At 51.5% G+C, this 20310-nt stretch overlaps 5 protein-coding genes across 5 annotated transcripts; 1 reads left to right on the top strand and 4 right to left on the bottom strand.

Annotated features, from left to right (window-relative positions):
- Positions 1-7053: 7053 nt before the first annotated feature.
- Positions 7054-8258, bottom strand: CGCS363_v014472 (Kelch repeat-containing protein; the record flags this gene model as incomplete). Its single annotated transcript, XM_036646321.1, has 4 exons — positions 7054-7173; positions 7298-7460; positions 7511-7840; positions 7906-8258. The coding sequence occupies 4 exons, from the start codon at positions 8256-8258 to the stop codon at positions 7054-7056; spliced, it is 966 nt and encodes a 321-aa protein (XP_036488945.1).
- A 2165-nt stretch (positions 8259-10423) lies between these two features.
- Positions 10424-10981, bottom strand: CGCS363_v014471 (uncharacterized protein; the record flags this gene model as incomplete). Its single annotated transcript, XM_036646320.1, has 1 exon — positions 10424-10981. One exon carries the CDS (start codon positions 10979-10981, stop codon positions 10424-10426), a length of 558 nt encoding a protein of 185 aa, XP_036488726.1.
- Positions 10982-12002: 1021 nt separating this feature from the next.
- On the bottom strand, positions 12003-12932 carry CGCS363_v014470 (uncharacterized protein; the record flags this gene model as incomplete). The annotated part of the gene is made up of 1 exon (XM_036646319.1): positions 12003-12932. The coding sequence occupies one exon, from the start codon at positions 12930-12932 to the stop codon at positions 12003-12005; it is 930 nt and encodes a 309-aa protein (XP_036488471.1).
- Positions 12933-15716: 2784 nt separating this feature from the next.
- Positions 15717-17013, bottom strand: tea3 (Tip elongation aberrant protein 3; the record flags this gene model as incomplete). The annotated part of the gene is made up of 2 exons (XM_036646318.1): positions 15717-16815; positions 16865-17013. The coding sequence occupies 2 exons, from the start codon at positions 17011-17013 to the stop codon at positions 15717-15719; spliced, it is 1248 nt and encodes a 415-aa protein (XP_036488773.1).
- Positions 17014-18333: 1320 nt separating this feature from the next.
- On the top strand, positions 18334-20139 carry CGCS363_v014468 (uncharacterized protein; the record flags this gene model as incomplete). Its single annotated transcript, XM_036646317.1, has 1 exon — positions 18334-20139. The coding sequence occupies one exon, from the start codon at positions 18334-18336 to the stop codon at positions 20137-20139; it is 1806 nt and encodes a 601-aa protein (XP_036488434.1).
- Between the last annotated feature and the right edge of the window lie 171 nt (positions 20140-20310).

The raw sequence follows: 20310 nt of genomic DNA, 5'->3' as shown, positions 1-20310 counted from the left end.
TGATTATCCTCTGCTACTGCCGTAGACAGGAGACATGGAAGAGTGGTCTGGTTGGCTGATCATCCGAAACGGGCATGGCGCGTCAGGGAGCAGAGGACCCTCTTGCCCAGGCGTGGTCACTGCAGCTGCTCCTCTCGTGTGGAAAGTGGAAAGAGGGGACCGGGAAGCTGCGATGGGCGCAGGGGCGGCAGTCGGCGTGGGATGTGTGTGAGCTGGTACAGGTACAGGTGCAGGTGCAGGTGCAGGCACCGCCTGGCGCCATCGTCCAAGGTCCACGGGTCGACGATGAATCGGCTTTAGTGCGGTCTCCGACACGGGAGAAGAGTCTGGGGTAAAAATCTGGGGAAGCAGCAGGAGCCCCACCCTGACGGCCCTATGACGGACGCTATGCCGTTTGCTGGCTGAACTGCTGTTGCCCGTCATGTCAGTCTTGACACTTGAGTTTACTGAGCTGGAGGTGTGTGTGCTTGTGTGGGAGGGCAGAGGATGGGGGAGGGGAGGGGAGGGGGAGAGGAAGCATCTCGAGATCCATCTTGGTGTCTCTTTCTTGGAAGATTCGAATGCAAGATCTCGCTCCCGACCGAGAAACAGCTCTGCACAGCTCAGCTCAGGGGGTATGGAAGGTATGGAAGGTCGGCGTTTGTCACTGCCCATCGGTGCAGCGAGCCCTGAATCGGTTTCCGCAGCGCAATACGGATAGTGGAGCTGCACCTGGCGACCGCAACACTGAACGGGTCACGCCGTGCCAGTGGAACCACAAAACAGCAGACGGGCTCGCACCTCACCTGATGCCTCCTCCCGATTGAGACACCAGACAACCACACAAATTGGACCACTGCAATAAGGAAACTGCGGTGCGCATAACGTGATTTCTCGTCCAGCATCCCTCATCACTCTCCCTCCCCGTAGTGTCGTCGCACCAATGCTCAACCATGTCTGATCTGCCGAGCCACCAGAGTGTCACTACTGGAGTTTGTTTGCGAGGGATGGCCCGGATGAGCAACTGATTGGCGATCCGCCTGAAGCCCCTCACTCAGCGCGCAAATCAGCCCAAAGCCACCTCAGACACACCACAGTGACCACACGCAGGCCACTTCTGATCGACCACCACCAGAGAAGCTCACACCACCCCGTCCCTCGTCCGACTCCATATAAGCCACGCGGATCCCTACTCATCTTCTCGGCCTCCCGTCTCGCGACAATCCTCAGCGGAGCTCTTCGAAAATGATTTCCAGCATCTCGCCTTGATTTCGTTTGTCTTGTTCAAACATCGCCCGTCTGTCCACGATGCATCGCGCACACACGCCCGTCCACCACCCCAACCGCCATCACGAACCGCCCCCCAGATGAAGCCACCTCGGCATGCACCTCGTTGACGAAGTCGTTACACCTCTCCCCCGGCTGCAGCAACACGCCAAACACCACACAAACATGCCATGCCATGTCGCCACGTCCCCACATTCCCGCCGTAATTAGTGCCAGCACCAGTACCAGTACCAGTACCAGCAGTCCAGCACCCAGCACCTCCAGTTCCGTCTCGTCCCTCGCGCGCCCTGTCGGCATTCGCATTCCACCTCCCCGCTTTCGCTTCCGATGTGTCCGCTTCGCCTGCGCCTGTCCCGCATGTCCCGTCCGTTTCTGCGTTTGTCTCTACGCTACGCCTGTCCCTACGCCACGCCAGTGATTCCCGTCCGGCATGGGTCATGAAAGAAATGCGTCTTCGAGCTACCGATCGATTTCCTGTTCTAGCCTGCGTCCAACGTGATAGAGTCCAAGTCTCTCAATTATCTGCGTTGCGTTCTTGCTTTTGATCGATTGCACACTTGCTGAAAGGTAAGTCTGGTGGAAATCCTCCGCTAATGGCTCAGTTGGACCCTCAACGTCCCGGCCAAACCGGTCTCAACGCATGAATACGCACGCGACACGGCGATTAATCGAAGTACGGCATGATCCACCCGGATTCTCGGCGACCTGCGCATTGCACCCCCCGCCCCTCCCGTCAGCCCACGCCACTCACCTAAGCGATCCGCTGGGATTCCCTACGCTATTGAAGCATCTCTTGAAGAAGCCAGACATGCCGCGGAGTTGACTTGTTACGTGAGGTGCTCGTCGTCCTGAACTGCTGAGTCTGGCTGACAGCTGTGTCCAGAAGCAACTCCCGTCACCGACTGTCGACTTTGCGATCGAACGAAGGAAGCTTTGATGCATGGATGGTCAATGGGCTGTAATATGTAAATCGAGAGCGCGCAGTATGGGGTTAGCAAGGGCGATAAAGCATGGCGAGCATGGCAGTGGTCTTGACGATGAAGAGTGAAATCTGCCGGTCGGTCTGTCTGTTGTTGCTGGAGCTGGTGCACGGATTGGCGGGGTACGCGCGGGGTCAACGCCAGGGACGATCAATTCACCTCCGCGGATTGGCGCTAAAGTACACCGAAGCTTCGAATAACCATCCGCATTCGTCAACCATTAATGGGCTCCAACACTGACAAGACGTCTCATTGCTCGCATTGATAACGGTGATAAGGGAGCAACGATTGCCCATAAACCCTAGCTGTTTCTCGTGAATGCACAAGTCTGATTGTGCATACGGGAGACGTAAAACCCCCAGACAACAGTCATCTATCTACCGGCATCAATCACAGCCCTTGTTCGGCCAGATTGTAGGTAGATTGTCAAAATCGTATGTCTGACCATCATCATCCGTGAAAACAACCTCTTCCATGACCCCAACCGCAGTTAGTACCGATGCGCAGTGTTCCTTGAAATCTTTGGGCTGAGGGTTTTGGGGAAGGCCATGCACCCCAGCAGCCTTGCTGAGAAGGCAGTCTGCAGAGCAGTGGCAGTTCCCATTGGTTGTCTGCTCACCTACGAGGGCCTCGTCGTTACAAATTTCCCATAGGATGATTTCAATATCGTTGCACTTGCATCCCGAGTCCGCAGATGAATGTCGGAACCAGAAAACATCATCGATGACTCCCATCAGACGAGCGGACTGTTCGTGAGACACCGCAACAACTCCCGAACGGACGGGACCATAAATGGCCAGAACCTGCCCAAAGGGGGCGGCGGATTTGACAGCGGCGACGTTGACCAGAGACTGCAATGTTTCAACACTTTCCGAACATGCTAGGATAGGTATGTGGCGTTTGACAAAATCTATCAGGCGTTGAATGATGACATCTCCTCGAAGGTAAAAGATGACCATCTTTTGCACTGAAGTGTTCGTATGCAACGGAATATAACTTGTGAGATTGACGACCAAAAGGTGCTTCGGCTCCGAAAGCTTCGCCAACCTGAAGAAAATGTTCTGTGATAGGTTTGCGCCTCTTCTGACGAATACACATATGGTTTCGAGAATATGTTCGTAAAGTTGGTGCTCAGCTTGGGCGAGGGTTTGCCCCTCCAACCTGCCGATATTCGAAGGCAATCGCGTCGGTAGCGATGCTATAGAACCTAACAAAATGCTAAAGGATGTTGTAGTGAGGAAACGTGGTTTGAAGCGATGTCCGCCCCAGCACATGCCTTTCAAGTTGACATCGATTGAACCATAGGTGTCCAATGCTGCTCTTACCTCTTGTAGTATGTGCGTTTGGCGAATCCGCCAGATGGCGAAGTCTTCACCAGATTCAGAATTGAGAGGCACACCGGAAAGGTATACCAGGCAACGGGAGAGAAGTATGCCGGATAATTCCTCAACGTGTGTATCGGTGCCGTGAAGCTTATATATAGCTTCGAGACTCAGATAACGCCCGCAATACTCTAGGAACTCTCTTCTGCTACTTGCCCCAGAGACCCTTCGCGAGAATTCATTCTTGAGTTCTCCAGATACTGAAAGCATTTCGCAGCTTCCCAACATTGCTGTCATGCTAGGTGGCAGTTCTGCGCTATCATTGTTTACGTCGGAAATCATTTCCAAGAATTCATCGACCTCATTCCATAGTAAGTACCGGTATCTTGAGGCCGTAAACCCCCGTTCGTTTCCGTATTCTGCAGCAAGTTGAAATCTGTTTGCAAGGCGAGCCGCGGCTAAGGAGCCGGAGATGAGGCGGACTGAAAGCTCGATATCAAACGTCGCTTCGAGACCAAGAATGTCCCGGCCTTCGACAGTGTCTAGCAAGAAGTCCCGAGCGCTACGATGAATGAAGCGTACTGTCCTGTCCCGATCGACGTATCGCTGCAGCTGAAACCGATAGTCGCCGGTCTCGCCTGCACTTTGCGCATGATCGGTGCGAGACACTTCAAGTAGACCAGCACATCCGAGTAGCAAGCACCTCTCTGTTTCTTTGCAGGCTTCTAACAACGTCTGTGGATCGACGATTCCAGGACCCTCGTTCAAGATCCGCTCTCCCCATTCCGTTGCTGAGAGCATGATGTTGACTACGGTATCGGTGTTGAGGTTATGGTTCGCCGTCGAGCTTGCCAAGACAAGTTTGAAATACAAAGCCGCCATCCCGCTGTAGCCAGTCGTATCCTGCATGGCTCGATGCCACATGTCTTTGTAAAGATGATGGATACCTCTTGGTAGGTTATCGACTCTCACACTTATTTGAGGAAGAGAATCGCCTTGTTCAATTCCTCGTATGACGCTGCTGATTGATAAGGCTAGCCAGAGGAAGACGCCCTCCGCTTTGTGAACAAGCTGAACAGCAAACTGCGCGCAAGCCTCGAGGTTGCTTGTGAAGCCAGGCTCTACAGTAATGAAACAAGAGGCCAGTAGATCTACCGTGTATCGTCGAAGGTCTCTTTTAGTGAGGTCTTGTAGGCGAAGATGTGGCAGAGCACCCAGTCGTTTCGACAGCAGTGCCTCAGGTCGACTTGTCAGCAGCATCTTTACTTTGTACTGTGAGCGAAGTCTTTGCAGCAATGCAAGTAGATCGAGGACGCCGTCGTCTGGATGAACTTCGTCGAGCCCATCAAGGACAATCAGAACTGGCCACTGAGAGTGCGATAAGGCCCGCATCAAGGTCTTTTCGATTTCGTTTGGTGACCAATCGCTACAAACACCATCGTGTCTCTTTGATTCCGGATTGTCCGTCGCTAACATGATGGCCCCTAGACAGGAAGAATCCTTTTGTAAGAGCTGCCGAAGAATCGAACATAGCATTCCCTTGATGTTTTGCTGCATTGGACTCCCGGGACGCCAGAAAAAGTGCGATACCAGAATCACATTCGGGCGCCAGATTTGGAGAAGACTCTTTGTCTTTGGATTGTCCAGTATAAATTTGGTCAGCGTAGTTTTTCCAGACCCGGGTTTCCCACTGATCCAATATGCAGGTTCGTTGGACCGAAGCCAGTCTGCGAAGTTGTCCCATGGTTGCTTGTCTGACTCGATTTCAGAAAAGATCCACTCAGAGGTGCCGCTATGAGAGTCGCAAGCCTGGTTTCGCCGCTCATTCATCCCGTGGTATGAGAGACTCTCAATGAAACGATTCCTCCGTTCTGATGTCTCTCTCTCTGATTGCTGAGTGTCTAAGTGCAAGGTGACTTGTGCAGCTGAAGCTTGACCGACCCGGTCAACACGACTGGAGAGTGTTGAATGAGATCTCTCGGTATATTCGACGATCTCGCGGCGGAGCTTCAAACCCTCCTGAGAAATATGCTGTCGCGTCTCGACTCCATCTTGAAGAATGAGATCTGACGCCTGCGTCTTCCCGGATTGGAATTGCTGCAGCAGATGTCGGACGTCTTGAGACAACGTTTCTTGGACGGTTTGTGCGATGTCCATTTTGTCACTACGTGAGATCTTAGTACAAGTTGGGGCTAAGCAAAAACATTGACAAACTTACCAAAGACGAGCAAGAAGCCCACTCTGCATTTGTTTCTCAAGGTCCCTCAGCTGCTTCTCAAACCTATCAAGGCGTCGCCTTCTCCACGTCGTCTTAGCCACCGTCTTCAGCGTCTTGATCAAGTCTCCCTTGGCCTTTTCTGCTAAGAGAAAGTTGATCTCCTCACCAAGATCTCTGGCAACTGCATGACATTTTGCCGCGTTGTCTCTGAGCTGGACTTCGTGCTTTCGTGGTTTTTCTGGCATTTCGATGGCATTGATATGAGTCGCTACATCTCTCAGAGTCACAGCGTACTCAGACAAAGGCGCTTCGATGGATCCTTTCCCATACACATCTCGTACGAGGTTTATCGTGTCGAGGCCGAAGCTGATGACTTGGAAAACGTTGCAGGCTAGACCCAAGGCTGCGGTTGATTCCATGATGACCAAAAAAGGCGGTAGAACAACAAAAAACCTCCGACAAAGAGAACAAAAGGGTTCGACCGAGTTCTTCGAGTTGCCGTCGAGTGAGGTCGGTGAAGACGTGACAGGTACGGATCCGACTAAAAATGGGGTGGCGATAAGTAGAACCAAAATGTCAGCCGACATATCAGACAAATACTACATACAGTCTACAGGTCAGATGCATGCCTGTCACCAGCCTGACTGGCATGCCAAACTCCACACCACGTAAGCCAACCGCCCAGTCAACGCCACAGATGTTACTTTACCATGCAACAGGCAAAGCGTTAGGATACGGTCATATAAACACAGAAAAGACAGTAAAACGGCTTCGGGTTCAGGTCATTAAATCGTTGCAAATGAACGAGCCGTTGCCAGTCTGCATTTATTGTTCAGTCTTGCTCGCCGCTCAACATTTCCTCAGTATTGAGCCTTCAAATACATTGATTAGTCAACTTCGCAGCCATTTTCTCGCGGCGAAAGCTGATGGTTTAGAAACTGTAACGGCGAGGCCCAAAATTGGACGGGCCCTATGAGCAAGCGACGTGATGCGAACCTAGTAGGTATGCGAACCTAGTAGGTATTTCGTCGTGCTGAGGACTAACGTGGTTCGCCATGCTTGATTTTATGACGGTCCAGCGGGCAGTAAAGATGGGAGGACTGTCGAAACTTCACCAATGAGGAAGCTTTTGTCATATTCCTTGACGAAATGGCCAGCCGTTTGGTGATCGATAGGCGTCTGTTTTCTTAGCTTATCTCTGTGTCCTGCTCTGGCCCCTCTCGCAATCTCTTCTCAGCGGTACATCTTCTTTCAATTGCTTCAACCTCTACCGCGCACTGGTGAGGGTCTTGAGAGTCCATCTCGACTTTACTTTGATCTCCGTGGAGCTCCGTAATATCATAAAGAGGGTCTCTCCCATGTAGTTCAAGAGGCCTTTGCCCAGCCGCTAGCTCTGGGCAGTCAGGTTCCGTAGCAGGCTGTTTTCTAGACTGGCGTTTTCTCGTTCGCCGCCTCATGAGCAGAAAGATGACTGCACCGGCTACAGCGGCCGCTAGAATGCTACCACCAACTATACCGCCCATCGCAGCAGGATATAATGAGTTCTGGTGATCTCCCATGCTAGTACTGTTACCGTCGCCACCAGCTCCGTTCCCAAGACCCGGGAGTTCAAGACTGAAAGAAGAACTCATTAAGTCCTCCACGCCCGTGTCGTATTGTACGGATGCAAGATTTCTGCTACCATGTGAGGACTGCTATGACCACAAGCTTTACTAAGAACTTACCCCTCGTTGTACCAAGACTTGACTACGTCTGAAGATTCATACGCAGCCGCCGATGAGTCGTACTCATCTTTCCATTCAAGACTTGTCAAGTCGAGAACTCCTATGCCTTGATTGAATGTATCGGGGTTCTCCATCAGCTTTCCCTGTAAAGAACGCGGTTCAACGCCCCCGACAGTGATCATCTGACGCCTCCCGGCGACAACGCAAGACATGTAAGCCCGGGGTGCCTGCTGCTTGGTATCCGCCTGTATCCAAACAAAACCTGGCAGACTCAGAATCCAGACATCACCGAAACCCACCCGGTTATTGGTCAAACCGCCAAAAAGAAAACTTCACATCATACCTATCAGCTGAAGCCTGAAGAAGGGCTCTCCGTGAAGTCTTCAGACACTTACATATCGTACGTGTTGTCTAGACTCTGCACACCAACTACACAAGCCCACCTGCGTGGCTGAGGCGCTTCCCCGATCGTCTTCTGTGAATACCACCTCTTTGTGACAGGGTCGATAAACCAGACATCTTCCATACTAAGGTTTCCAGGCTCCTGATTCGTAGAATTGTACTCAGCGCCTGCTAATATCATGACCAAACCCTGTGACCCATACCTAGGGATGTAGTGGGCAGTTGCTGCGTAGAGTGTGCCAGATGGGGAGTATGGTGTATCCGTACGGTTCGTCCACGCTGGTAGCCCCGTTGGTGTTGTGTAGTTGAACTGAAGATAGCCCGGGACATACCCGCCAAGTGGCATCTTGGGGTCAATATTAGTCTTCGTTTCCTCGAAGCCTCCAAAATAAAACCCCGAGTCTGGCGTGCTGGCGAATGCTCCACCGTGAGATCGACGAAGGCTGGACAATTCTTGGGAGTATTTATCCTCGACGCTCCAAACCCCGCTGCCATTGCCATCGGCGGTGAATCTCCACAACTGGGTTGGGGATCGAGTGGCGTTGGGAACAAAACCTCCCCAAGTGAAAAATGAATTGGAGTCATATTCCCTGAAGTAATTTTGATTCTTTATTTTCGGGGCATCTTTCCGAATTTCCATCATTTCCACATCAATCGACCTCCACGAATGAGATAGGTCCAGAGATAAGGTGCTGTTAACTGGATTGACTCGATATTAGCCTTTTAGTATGAAGTGCCCCGCTGAGAAGAGTCGACGAACCCCTGCTATTCTGAAATTCGCCTTGATAACGTTGAGATATCTCACCACTATCAATGTATAAATGATTCCCAACAATAAACGCTAAGATAATATCATCATGTCAGTGCTTTGTGACAAACGGGTAAAGGTAGTCCGACAAAATTGTGTTTTTTAGGCAAGACATACATCGGTTTCCGAGTCTTCGGATGAAATTGCTAGGTGCAGGCGCATCAGGCATATCAACTTCCTCGTCTGCATGGCAGAGGATGGCCATGTACCCAACAGCCAACATGGGCGCCTTCCACAGTGACAACGTCATCGTCGGAGGCGGCTATATTGTGAAGGTGGCGATCGATTTTCGTTCGTTCAAAACAGTGATTTGGAGTACGGGCGCGAAGAAGCCAATATCTGCGAGGATGTAACGGAAGCCATGTGGATGGAGTGATTGACACCAATAAGATGCCAGAACCAAGGAAGGAGATACAGGCTTGAAGGCGATATTTATCTTTTGAGTTGCGAAGCGACCAGGTTGGATCTACAAAAGCCATGCCCAAAGAGGTTGAGAGACATATGCTCGAAGTGAGACAGCGTGGCCGTCACCTTTCTTCTCTGAAATTCTTACCCTCGCAGCCGAGGCATTCTGTCTTGCGGATATTGCCTGAAGCTTGGAACTGTGAGTTGGCGAAAGGGAGGTGGCTAGGCCCACAGCGTTAGCTAGAAAGTAGTCAAGTGCTGCATTCCCGGGGCTGGGAAAAAGCCACCCACCTGAGTCACGTAACACACGAAGTCTTCGATTTATCGAAGGTTTTGTGTGTGTCGCCGAGCTCGTAAAACGTGGCCAATGGCATCTGGCCACCATCGGCAACGTATCTGTTCCTTCTTTATAACATCAAGGAGGGAGAGGAAGTAGGATCAAAAAGAGAAAGTCCTGAAGATTATAGCAAGATTTTCTGGGACGCAGAGATGGCAGGCCGTGTCCGCACGCTGCCACATGTATTGAAGTCTTTCCTCAAAACCGGCCTCTGAATGCTTTCTACAAAAGGCGAAACACTTAAGGCACTACGTATATTGATTCGGTATCACCCAGGTGGCTGCAGTAACAGCTGAGGATTGGTCTCATGGGTAGTCGGTATGGTAATCAGCCTTGCCCGCTACACTTGCGCAACATGCGATTATTATTGTTGTGGCAATTGGGCATTGTTAAGCCTTGTTTGTGTGTGCAAATATGGCAGCAAGTTGCCCAGCGTCTCACTGAATTCGGAGGGCGACTGAGACAGATGATCGCGCCCAGGCGCGTTAGTGAAACAAAAGGAAAAGCTGCCAACGCCTTGGCTTTGAATGAACCTCCGAGCAAACCAGATCTCGTTAGTCGCAGCTGTTTCTGCTGCTGATATCGAAATGAATCGGCGCTTTCAGATGTTAGTGCTATTCTTGATTATTGAAGTCTCATCTGTGCCTATTGAGAGTCTCAATTGATTATGACGTCGGCTGAGAAATTGAGAAAGCGCAGAGTTGCGACGAAGAACATTATGGCTCAAAGTTCGGCATCTTGACAGTTGAATTTGTTAAGTGCCAAAGTGCTTAATTCAAGAGGCATGTATCCGTTCCACCTAGCCACTGTAGTTCACCGTAGTGCTGACGAACAGCTGTTCGCACAAAACATGTCACGTCGCAGTAATCGCGTGTACGAAAAGTCTTTTTACATGGAGGAGTTATAAGGACAATGTTTATGAAGGATCCTAGTGACACGCCGCGTGGAGCATTACACGGTGTTACCTCTTACCCTCCAACCCAGGAATCGGCATATCCTCCTTGAGTTTCTTCCCGTTGACAACCGGCATATCCGCAGTTGTAACCACAATGAATAACCTCGCAGTCACTCCGTCGCTTCTATTTCTCCAACCGTGAAGCGTGCCGCGCTGCACAATAACATCCCCACGCTTCAGAATCTGAGTCTCCCCACTATCGAGGAAAAGTTCCAGCTCTCCCTCCACCAGGACACCAGTGTCGATGCTTTCGGTTCGGTGAAGCGGCGCCTCCTGTCCGGGCAAGAAGTCGATGAATCGTGTGGTGAGGCCTCCAGGGTATGCGATACCCACGTTGTTAGGAAGTCTGGACTTGTAGAACTCCATATCGCTACCGTCGGCGAGAGGTGCAGGCAGGGAGGGCGTGGCGTAAGCGAGCCACAGGTCGGCACCCGGGCCGGCGGTCTTTTTGAGCTCTTGCGGGACACTCTTGTCGATCACTGCCTGGCCGGAGGCATTGTGGGTTGTGACGATCCGCCGAGGGGCGGGGAGGGGTTCGTAGGATGGGGCCGCGTCGGAAGACATGTCTTGTTCTGGGTGGACTGGGCAAGGAAAGGACACTGAGATGTGAAGCTGCGACTTTCTTTTTTCAACGACGGACGAGGTTCCCCTTTATACTGGCATGTCGGTAATGACTAGATCTACAGGAGCTATGATTACCAGGGATTCCCGTAGGATGTGCGCTTTCGTTGGGGTTTTGGGGTCTGGGTCCCACGATTTCAAGATTACGTGGGTACTCGGCTGCGGGTTTCGGCCAGGATGTCATGCATCTAGTGCCATTGAGGAATGGTTCTTCGAATTGCATTTTCCGAACGTGCGAATCACGGCCGAATATTGCTGACCTGTTCTCATCTCGGCCCGACAGGATGGTAAAGGCGGTGCGTTTGCAGATTGCAAATGTTCATCTTCAACCTGTCAGCTTACCGCATCGTGAGATGTAGTTAAATCAGAAGAAATGGGATTAACAAGCAGCTGTCAGCTTGACGTTGTGAGAGGAGCATGACTGAGCAACGTTTTATTTTGCGAGCCTGGCAAATAATGAGAAGACACAGTTCCGTGCCATGGCATTTCCTGTATGTTCTGAGCATCACGGATTTGTCTTGAAGCTCAGGCGTGCGGCTGTGGCTATCTTAGCGTTGAGATCGTCTCGGGCCCCGGGGGCCAATAATAGCCTCATGCCGATGCAAGTGCACGGCCTTTGATGTCCGAAGAATACTTATTCAGACATGCGTCAGTGTCAGCATCTGATATCATCATAGCCGGGGCCTAGATCTAGATCCGAAGTTGCTAGAGCACGCGTAACACCCAAGATATCGATCAGTGACAACACGGCCAAACTATTTGTTCTGCTCCAACAGAAGGGGTAAGGCGTAAGACTGTAACGATTTGAAACGGTAGCTTCAGCTTTCTGATTGGACGATTCAAGATTAACGCTACAAGTGATTGATGATTTGAGCAACCAGGGTCTCACATGTCGGGTTGCCGCTGCAGTCTTCTCCTCTGCACCACCTGCTGACAAACTCCGTCTCCAACCAGAGCGATAGGCCTATTCTGTGGGCACAAAGGGGGCCGGGCGAGGATAGAGGTATGTAAAACCGGGCTGTGGTTGGGGCTGCCACCCGGGTCGCAACAACGGGGGGACTCCATTATAAGCTTCGAATGGGTACGGATTTCCCATTCCTTTTTGATTCATGTCGTCGTTGGCTCTAGGCGTTCCCGCAGGAATTGATGGGTGAATTCGCTTCTCTTTGGGCCACGGCCAGATACCCTCAAGTGGCACGTCTTCATAAATCGTGTTGAAATTGTCTTTCGGATTGAATAGACTGTATCCATAGACATGAAACCCCTCTGGGTTGTAGGCCCAGCTGAAGACAAGCTTAGAAGGCTTCAGATCCGTAAGGCGGAATCGAGCGAGTTCGGCCATCTGGCTGGCGCAAACGTGGAGATGAGCAGTCCACTTCATGTCGGGGTCCTTGAAAATGTAGTGGCGTGTATGCTTCCAATCTCCATAGTTAGGCTCCCCGGGACAGACATTCTGCGCGATGCAGCCCGTGCCTTTGATCTCTTGATCCGTGGAGAGATAGAAGCCTTCATGCATGAGCTGGCCAACATCTCGCGCTTGTACATACAGGTTTGCCTCCCACAGTAACGACTTTTGGGTCTCTGCCCATGATTCTTCAACTTGATTGACCCAGAGAAATCGTACGTTGAACTCGGGAATCATTGCGTAGTTCGCGTGTGTGATTCTCAGGCTCTGGTTGACTGGAGGCCTTCCACAGTCATCATCCTTGTTGTTCTGATTGAGGGAACTGTCCATGCAAGCATCTTCGTCTTCTTTAGTGTTCGTGGGGTTATGGCTGGAAAAGAAAGTGCTATCAGGGTGAAAGTAAATGTCGGTCATATTGCTTGGTGAAGTCGGTGTGATCATGCCGGTGGAATAGGACGATTCGTTCATTTCTTGCGACGAGATTGACATGGTAAGAAGAGTAGTGGGAGTTAGGGATGATGTAAAAGAAAAACTAAGCCACATAACGTAGGTGTTCTTCTGTGAGTTTTATAAATCCTCGCTTGAGGGCTAACACTGATATAATTAGAGAGAACCGCAAATTGGTCTGCTTGCCCACAAGGTTGCGCGACCGTTGGAGTGGACTATGAGCTACACAAGGGAAGTTCCTACATAGATTGGCCCACAACGAATTCACGCATCTCTTCCTCCATCAGAATGAGTCCTCGATGCGACGCGTTGCCAGTTCCTTAGTACGCTGCCGATGTTTAAATACCAGGGGGGAGGACATGTCTAGTTGTTTCACTATTAGCCATGTTTTTCGCAATCAAGTGACATTATCATTCTTTCTATCCAGGTGACTACACAGAGTTTCGTGTGACGCCAAAGTCGTAAGCATCCGCAAACTTTTCATCTTTCTCCACATGGAAATGGAATGGCTACCAGCCTGCACTATCAACCGAATCGACGTGGAAAGTTTCGGCTGCTTCCACTTTGTGCACGGTGGGAAGATGCAAATTCGACCCCGTCGGAACCCCTGCGGTCTGGCTTGTGATCCTGAACCAAGACCACAAACTGCTGCGCCGCTGGTCCTCTTGGATCGTCTGGAAGTTCCCCTCTGAGTAAAATGCGTTGTATCTGTAAACGAGCAGGCTCTCACTGTTCATCATAATGCAGTGCGCTATGCGGGCTGTTGTTAAATCAGAGAGAAGAAATTCCGACAAAGGTCGAATGGACCGCGCCATGACGAAAAGATGGGCAGTCCACGCATGCTCTCCGCGAGAATGGCGGAAAATATAGCGCCGTGTATGACGGACTTGGCGATGTTTAAAGGATTCGGGAAACTTGTTCTCAAGCATCACCCCGGTATTGTTAACTTCGGTGATTGGGGAGATGCGAATGCCGTCTCGCATGAGGCGAGACATGCTTTGCGTCTGAATGTACAGCTCCGCGCTCCATTCGACATCTCCCCACGGGAGCCCCTTTGCAGACTCACAGTCGCTGTAGAACGAAATGCGGACGTTGTGAGGCGGGATCTCTGTAGCGCTTGACCTGGCGATTTTCTCTGGCTGTGACTCGCATGAAAGCTGTGACTTGCTGGGATGATTGCCCATTTTGTAGATCTCTTATACAGTCAAAGTTATGCTGATCGGGAAAGGAACGAAAAGTGTAGCGTCAAATCGTAACAAAATAGAGAATTCCGGCTGCCGTGACCTCTGGGCATATATAACACAGAGGGAAATGCTGTGTTATTCGAGGCATCTCTGCAACTTGGCGTCTTACGAATCGCCATTTTCTATCAAGGTACTCGCAATCGATCATCCGTCCTCTGAGTCATATACAAAGTCCTACTTTTCGTTTTGCATAACAATATTGATAGCCACAACTGCGGAGATGACAATAGCCGAAGTAAAGAGAATGAAAACAATCACAACGATATCTGATAGAGTACGATGACATGTATAATAGGTAGCACGTTGGCCAGATAACGACCTTCTTGCTTTCGAAAAGATCCTTGGCTCATTTGACTACCTATGAGCGAGAGGAGACTGGAAGAGCGACTCTGCCCAGCACAGTGCAGTCTCAAATTTACCAGCAAATCGACAAATGCCGTCGAGGGACATACTGCAGTTTTCATCAACGCGATTGTGTGTTGGAGGCTAGCAGTGAAAACGAGAAAGCTAATCGCAACCATGCCAACCTATGCCCGATCCTTGGTGTTCCCTGTGAGCCGTCTTCTGCTCTCTCTGTTTCTCCACCTATTGTATTTGCTCTCGATCCAACTGGGAGTAATCTGGAAGACAGGTATCATACTCCGTCGAATCTGGAGTTAAACGTCCAGAGGCCTCTCCTTCCGAGTGGTCGTCGATGGTTTCTTTGCTGCTCGCCATATCTTCGTTGTCATCCTGCCCACTCTCTCTACATTCTGCGCTTTTGGGCCAAGGCCACAACCCCTCTAGAGGCATGTCCTCAAGCAGCGTATTGAAATTCTCTTCAGGTTTGAAAGCGTCATAGTTGTAGACCGTAAGCCACTCCGGGTTCCAAGCGTAGCCGTGGGCTATGCGATCGGTCGTAAGGCTCTTCAGGCGAAACTCGGCCAGAGCCTCCATCTCATTTGATCCAACAAACACGTGAGCTGTCCATCCAGCTTCCCAATCTGCTAGAATGTAGCGACGGAGATGTTTCCAAGAGTGATCCCCAAAAGCTTGATGGGGTTGGCAGTTCCGGATGATGCAGCCTGATTGTGGCAGCTCGTTTGCTGGAGAGAGGTGGAACCCCTTCTTCATGAGGCTTGAAACTCGGGAGGCTAGCACGACCAAGCGCGCCTCCCATCGCAAGTTTTCCATAGACTCGTAAGATTCGCCTATTTTGTCGTGGAAGATGAAATAAACATTGTACGGTGGTGTTGTAGTTGCATTTTCCTTAGTGACCGTCTCGGTCTGGACGCTGACGGAACAACCCATGTTGAAGTTGCGGTTAAGGCTTCTGCAAGTGGCTAGCGGCTGGAGGGTGATGCGTAGATGTTGAAGGATGAATGCTCGGTAGAGCCTCGATTTTATCTCTACGTGCCTAGTTTGGTGCCTCCGCCCCTCGGCTATTTGAGTTTTACCTCTGCGACTGAACACGGCACGCCCAGTGAGTGTCAAGTGACAGAGAACGAGTTTAAGCCACATAAAATTGCCTAAATTTTAATCCTTGTGATTGGAAGTTCTGCTCTACTTATTTTGAGTATTCGTCGCCCTCGACTTCCATCTCTCACTGTACCTGAAGAAGCCAGCCATCACCTTCCTTACCCTTCGCGCTGTCACCGCCCCAGAAGATGAGACTCTTCCCGCTTGCGGAGCCAGCGCCGAAGAAACCACGCGGACCCGGATGGGCCTTTCCCTCTGTCTTTACTTCCTCCGTTGGCACGAGCTCCACCTCGGCCCAGCTGAACTCGCCCGACTCTACGCGAGGCAGCTTGTCGCGGATCGCGTCCTTCACAGCTGCCGCGGTAAAGCCGTGGGTTGGAAGTTGCACTGCCCAAATATCGCTGTGGTAGTCCTTCTCGCCCGATCTTTCTTCCTTGCCAAACATGTAGATGAGATAGTGGCGGCCAACTCCGGTGTCGATAGGCAGCAGTGCGCCACCTTCACGGGGGCGAGGTCCAGGGACCAGAGGGTTGGTGGGGAAGTTGACCGTCTTCCAGACCAATGCCTCCGGCTTCTCGCGGTCCGTGGCGTTGGACTTGAGGTCCATGTAGTGAATAGCTCCACTCATATCGGAATCCGTGCCGATGGTGTACAGGACATTGTCCACAAAGGCAGCTGCAGTAGGTGCTTCCGGGGCAGCTGGCAATTCCGTCCAAGCCAGTGTGTCGAAGTTGTACAGCCAGGTCTCCGTGCTGGCCTTCTGATTCGCGGCAGTACGCCCACCGTGGAGGACCAGAATATCTTGGGCGTGATCGAAGAAAATGTGATGATCAAATCTGGGTGTGAGCGTCTTGCCGATCTGGCTCGCTCCCTGGATTTTGGTCCACTTCAAGCTCTCCGAGTCCCATAGCCACAAGCAGGTCTCCTCAATGGGCTTTCCGTTGGCATCAGCACCGCCGTGAATGATTGCAAATTGACCGCGAGCACATGCCGCGTGTTTCGTCCGTGGGGCAGGGATGTAAGTCTTGCCAGTCTCTACATCCTGCATGGCAAAGGCGGGGTAGCAGGCGTACGCCGCCACGGGCTCGCCGTTGGTCACGGCTGGAAGAGACAAGACGTGAAAATCGGTAGTGCACAATTGGCCATCGGCCGTCTCTCCGCCGAATATACAGGCCTTGTGATTGATGACGGTGACTGAGTGATGAGAGCGTGCCAGAGAGAGGCTGTGTTGTTTGTTAGGAGTGGTTATAACAATGGCAATGCTGAACTTACGAGGCATCATCGGTGGGGGTGGTGGCGATCTGAGAAAGAGAAACCTTCAAAGGCTGCGTCGGACGCGCGACGGCAACAGCAGCTCCTGCCTCGAGGCTGGTTGAGACGACCTGCTCAGCGACAACCGCCCCAGCTACTGCCTCTGCCATGGCTGTTGTATGTCGTGGTGGATTGAGTGGGTGAGTATTGGTGAATGTTTGGGGTTTCGGATGTTGTTTGTAGGTGATGAAGGCGGCTGAATTGAAAGTGAAGATTACGAATTCGGCAAGAATAAGGTAGGTAGATGTTGTCAGCAGATGAAGTCGGACCAGTTTTGGCAGTGGGTGAGGCTGGGATGATCTGCGTCTGATTGTCAGGAACGACGGGCGAGAACGTTGAATGACGTAGCTCTGTCGGCGTAATTATGGTATGACGTCACGTGTCTGGGCCCAACACTCCTCCCTTGCGAGAAAAGAGCCCTCCTTTTGCGCGATTGTTTTTGAAAATCACAAAGAAAACGGTGGGATTCATCACTAAAGCGTTCAATTCAACCGTCGTTAGCCAACAGACGAACTCCGACAAGGATGGAGGCCGTCGCGGGCCGAAGCGTGGTGTGTTGGCTGGCTAGTCAGTTGCCCACCAATATGGCCAGGCTTTTGGGACGCTGCTCTGAGCCCTCAACCTGTAGGCAACTGAAAGCTCAGGCATTCAACAACATTTACAAGTTTTCAGCGTCCTCCTCTTTGCGGCGCTCATGCATTCAGTGCCATCTTAAGAACGTCAACCTCTAGCTGGCCCTGGGCCCCGCTCGAAACTCAATCGAGTAGGCGTCTAGATCCCGTTGCAAAGGTCATCAAGAACGGGAATTCGAAGGCACCTGTCGTTTCCGGAAACGTCGTTGGTAGAGGAGAAGCGGCGTCAGTTCGCATCATTGGGCACATTCGCCGGACTGCCACGGTCGACCGGAGCTCGCCAACTGGCTAAAGCGGGCGGGGCCCACACGTTTCGGGCAAGCCCCGGCCTCGGCCCCGGCCCCGATTGGGGTCCGGGGCTAGCTTGCGAACAAGAAAGAGGATGGCACACCAGATCCAGGGGCCTTATCTGAAGGCCAGGCTGAGACCCAAAGCTGAACAGAATCGTCGGCTGTTGCATCCATAGTTAATTGCGATGCTCCTTTAACAGGGGGGGCAAGCAGAAGGCTGCGACCCCTGCGCGCTAAAAGACGAACTCCGATTGGCCTATCACGGTCAACAGCTAGGTTGCGTGCACCAACAAAGCAGCAGATTCCTGCAACTCCATGGGGCTGAGACTGGGTTTTCCAGGATGAAGAGCAGCTGTGCCGCAATTTGGTGGCTATAGTCCCATCTCTGCAGCTCTGCCGCATTCTTCGGCTCTCTTGAACATATTTTGACACAACGCCCGCCTGTTCTGAGGTTTCTGCACTTCAGACAATTCCCCTCTTGCATTGCTAGAAAAAGCAACACCCCGCGATGCGGCAGACCATCCACGAGTCCGAGGCCAGCATGACCGTCTCTACGGCCGGGTCACCGAAAGAAGTGGGCTTCTGGGAGAAGTGGATCATCCCGCTCTATCTGATCATCACCACCGCTTTGAGTTCTGTCTTGATCGTTGCCCACTCTCTGAAGTGGACGGTCAACGGATCTTGGTACGAATCCTCCTTCGCGACGATCACATCTAAGCGCGCAGTCATTCAGTCTGGGATTCAGCTCCTTGCGGCGCTTCTTGCTCTCATTCACACCTCAACAGTCGCCGTCCTCATTCAGCATGGCTCCAGACTGGCCTTCTTCAACTCGGGTGGTTCAACGACACAAAACCTGAAAGGATGGATGAACTTGGGAATTCCACGCTTACGATGGGATCTACGGCTTCGATTTCTCCTACCAATAATTGCATTTTCCGGCCTCGGTCTGATATCCTCAGCTCTGTGGGTTGGCGCAATGACGCCTGTTAGCAGCACTATCGTGGAGCAGGAGATCCTGCGAGTCCCTTCGTTCAAAAACACCACCCTCATCAAAGAATACCCGTCCGAAATTTCACGCGCAGGCCCATCGACCACAACAAAGCAAGGACTTTTCACTTACTCTGTTGGAGTCAAACTGCTGGGTAGTCTCATTGCTTCAGGGTCGTCAGCAACAACCTCCGATGGATCAGTCCGTAGACACGCGAAAATCGACAACACCCAGTACATTTATGAAGGTCGCTCCTACGGTGTTGGATCATCAGTAGGCATTCAAGATACTGCCATCACCAACAGGACCTCGGCGGTAAATTACTCATTTCATGAGGACGGCTACTTGCCGCAAGTCCAGTGCTCCTACAACCGAAGCATGGACTTCGTCATCGGCCGAGAATTCCCTTCCAGGATATTCGGGGTTTCAGGATGGCTTCCCGACAGCGTCGGAAGTCAACAGTACTCCGAGTACGTCGGACACAGCACCGATGCCATCGTCGCGGTTGGTGTGGCACATAGCCCTGAGTCAATTCGTCGCTACGTTTCCATTGCAGCAGGCAAAAGCTACCTCGCCCTGAACGCTACCCAGTGCACCGTTGACTTCACACCTACTCGGTTTAACGTCTCTGTCGGCATTCGCGGCCGAAACATCACAGTCATTCCAGAAGGCCAGATCGACGACTTCGATTCGCAGCGCAACCTCACGCGGACTGTTGTTCGTCAATTCGAGCTCATTTCGAATGACTTGACAAACTTCTATGAGTCCATCCTAGGCAACGCATTCCTATCGAGTATCACCGCATGGAACATATCCTCCAACGAGAACGGCACTGTCCCAGAAGCCGAAGCAACGCTACGTGGACTGGAAAACGCCGTTACTGCAATGACAGAGTCGATGTTTGCTGCATACGGAGCAGCGCAGCTGATGGTCGGGAATTTCTCCGAAGAAAGGGAAGCAAACGTAACAATTGGAGTGTTTGTTATCGGAGAAATTGTCTACGTGGTTGCGATCGCCATTCTCAACGCACTTGTGCTCTTGGCTGTTGTGGTAGAGACCATCCGGACCAGGGGATGGAAGGGCCTGCCGCCTTTTGACTTTTCCGACCCTGAATGGTTGATCACAGCGTCATTCCGAGGTGGCGAGCTGTCTCACACATGGAACCGAGATGCTGAAGGAATCTTGGTGGCTCAAAGCCCTATAAAGGGACCTGTTTCATTTTACACGCCCATAGATCAACGCGGCGACGAAGATCAACATCATGTTGAAGTGATTTCGGAAGGAGAAGGCGGGCGCAGAGTTGCTTTGATGCTGCAAAGTCGCTGATTTGTACAAGCTATGTACTTCGTCCATTAGATTATCTACTTCCAACTAGCTTGTTCAGCAGCAGCATGCAATACCGATTATATATGTCTAATGTTGAACCTAACAGAAAACTCTTTGACATCGTATCCCTTAAGCTTGACAGTTCTTACGTCGACTAAAACCGAAATCCGG

Source organism: Colletotrichum siamense (genome assembly GCF_013390195.1).
Source record: "Colletotrichum siamense strain Cg363 chromosome Unknown KSG_Cg363_contig10, whole genome shotgun sequence".
Lineage (NCBI taxonomy): Eukaryota > Fungi > Ascomycota > Sordariomycetes > Glomerellales > Glomerellaceae > Colletotrichum > Colletotrichum siamense.
Note: the sequence above shows the minus strand (reverse complement) of the source record. Positions and strands in the feature narration are given on the sequence as shown.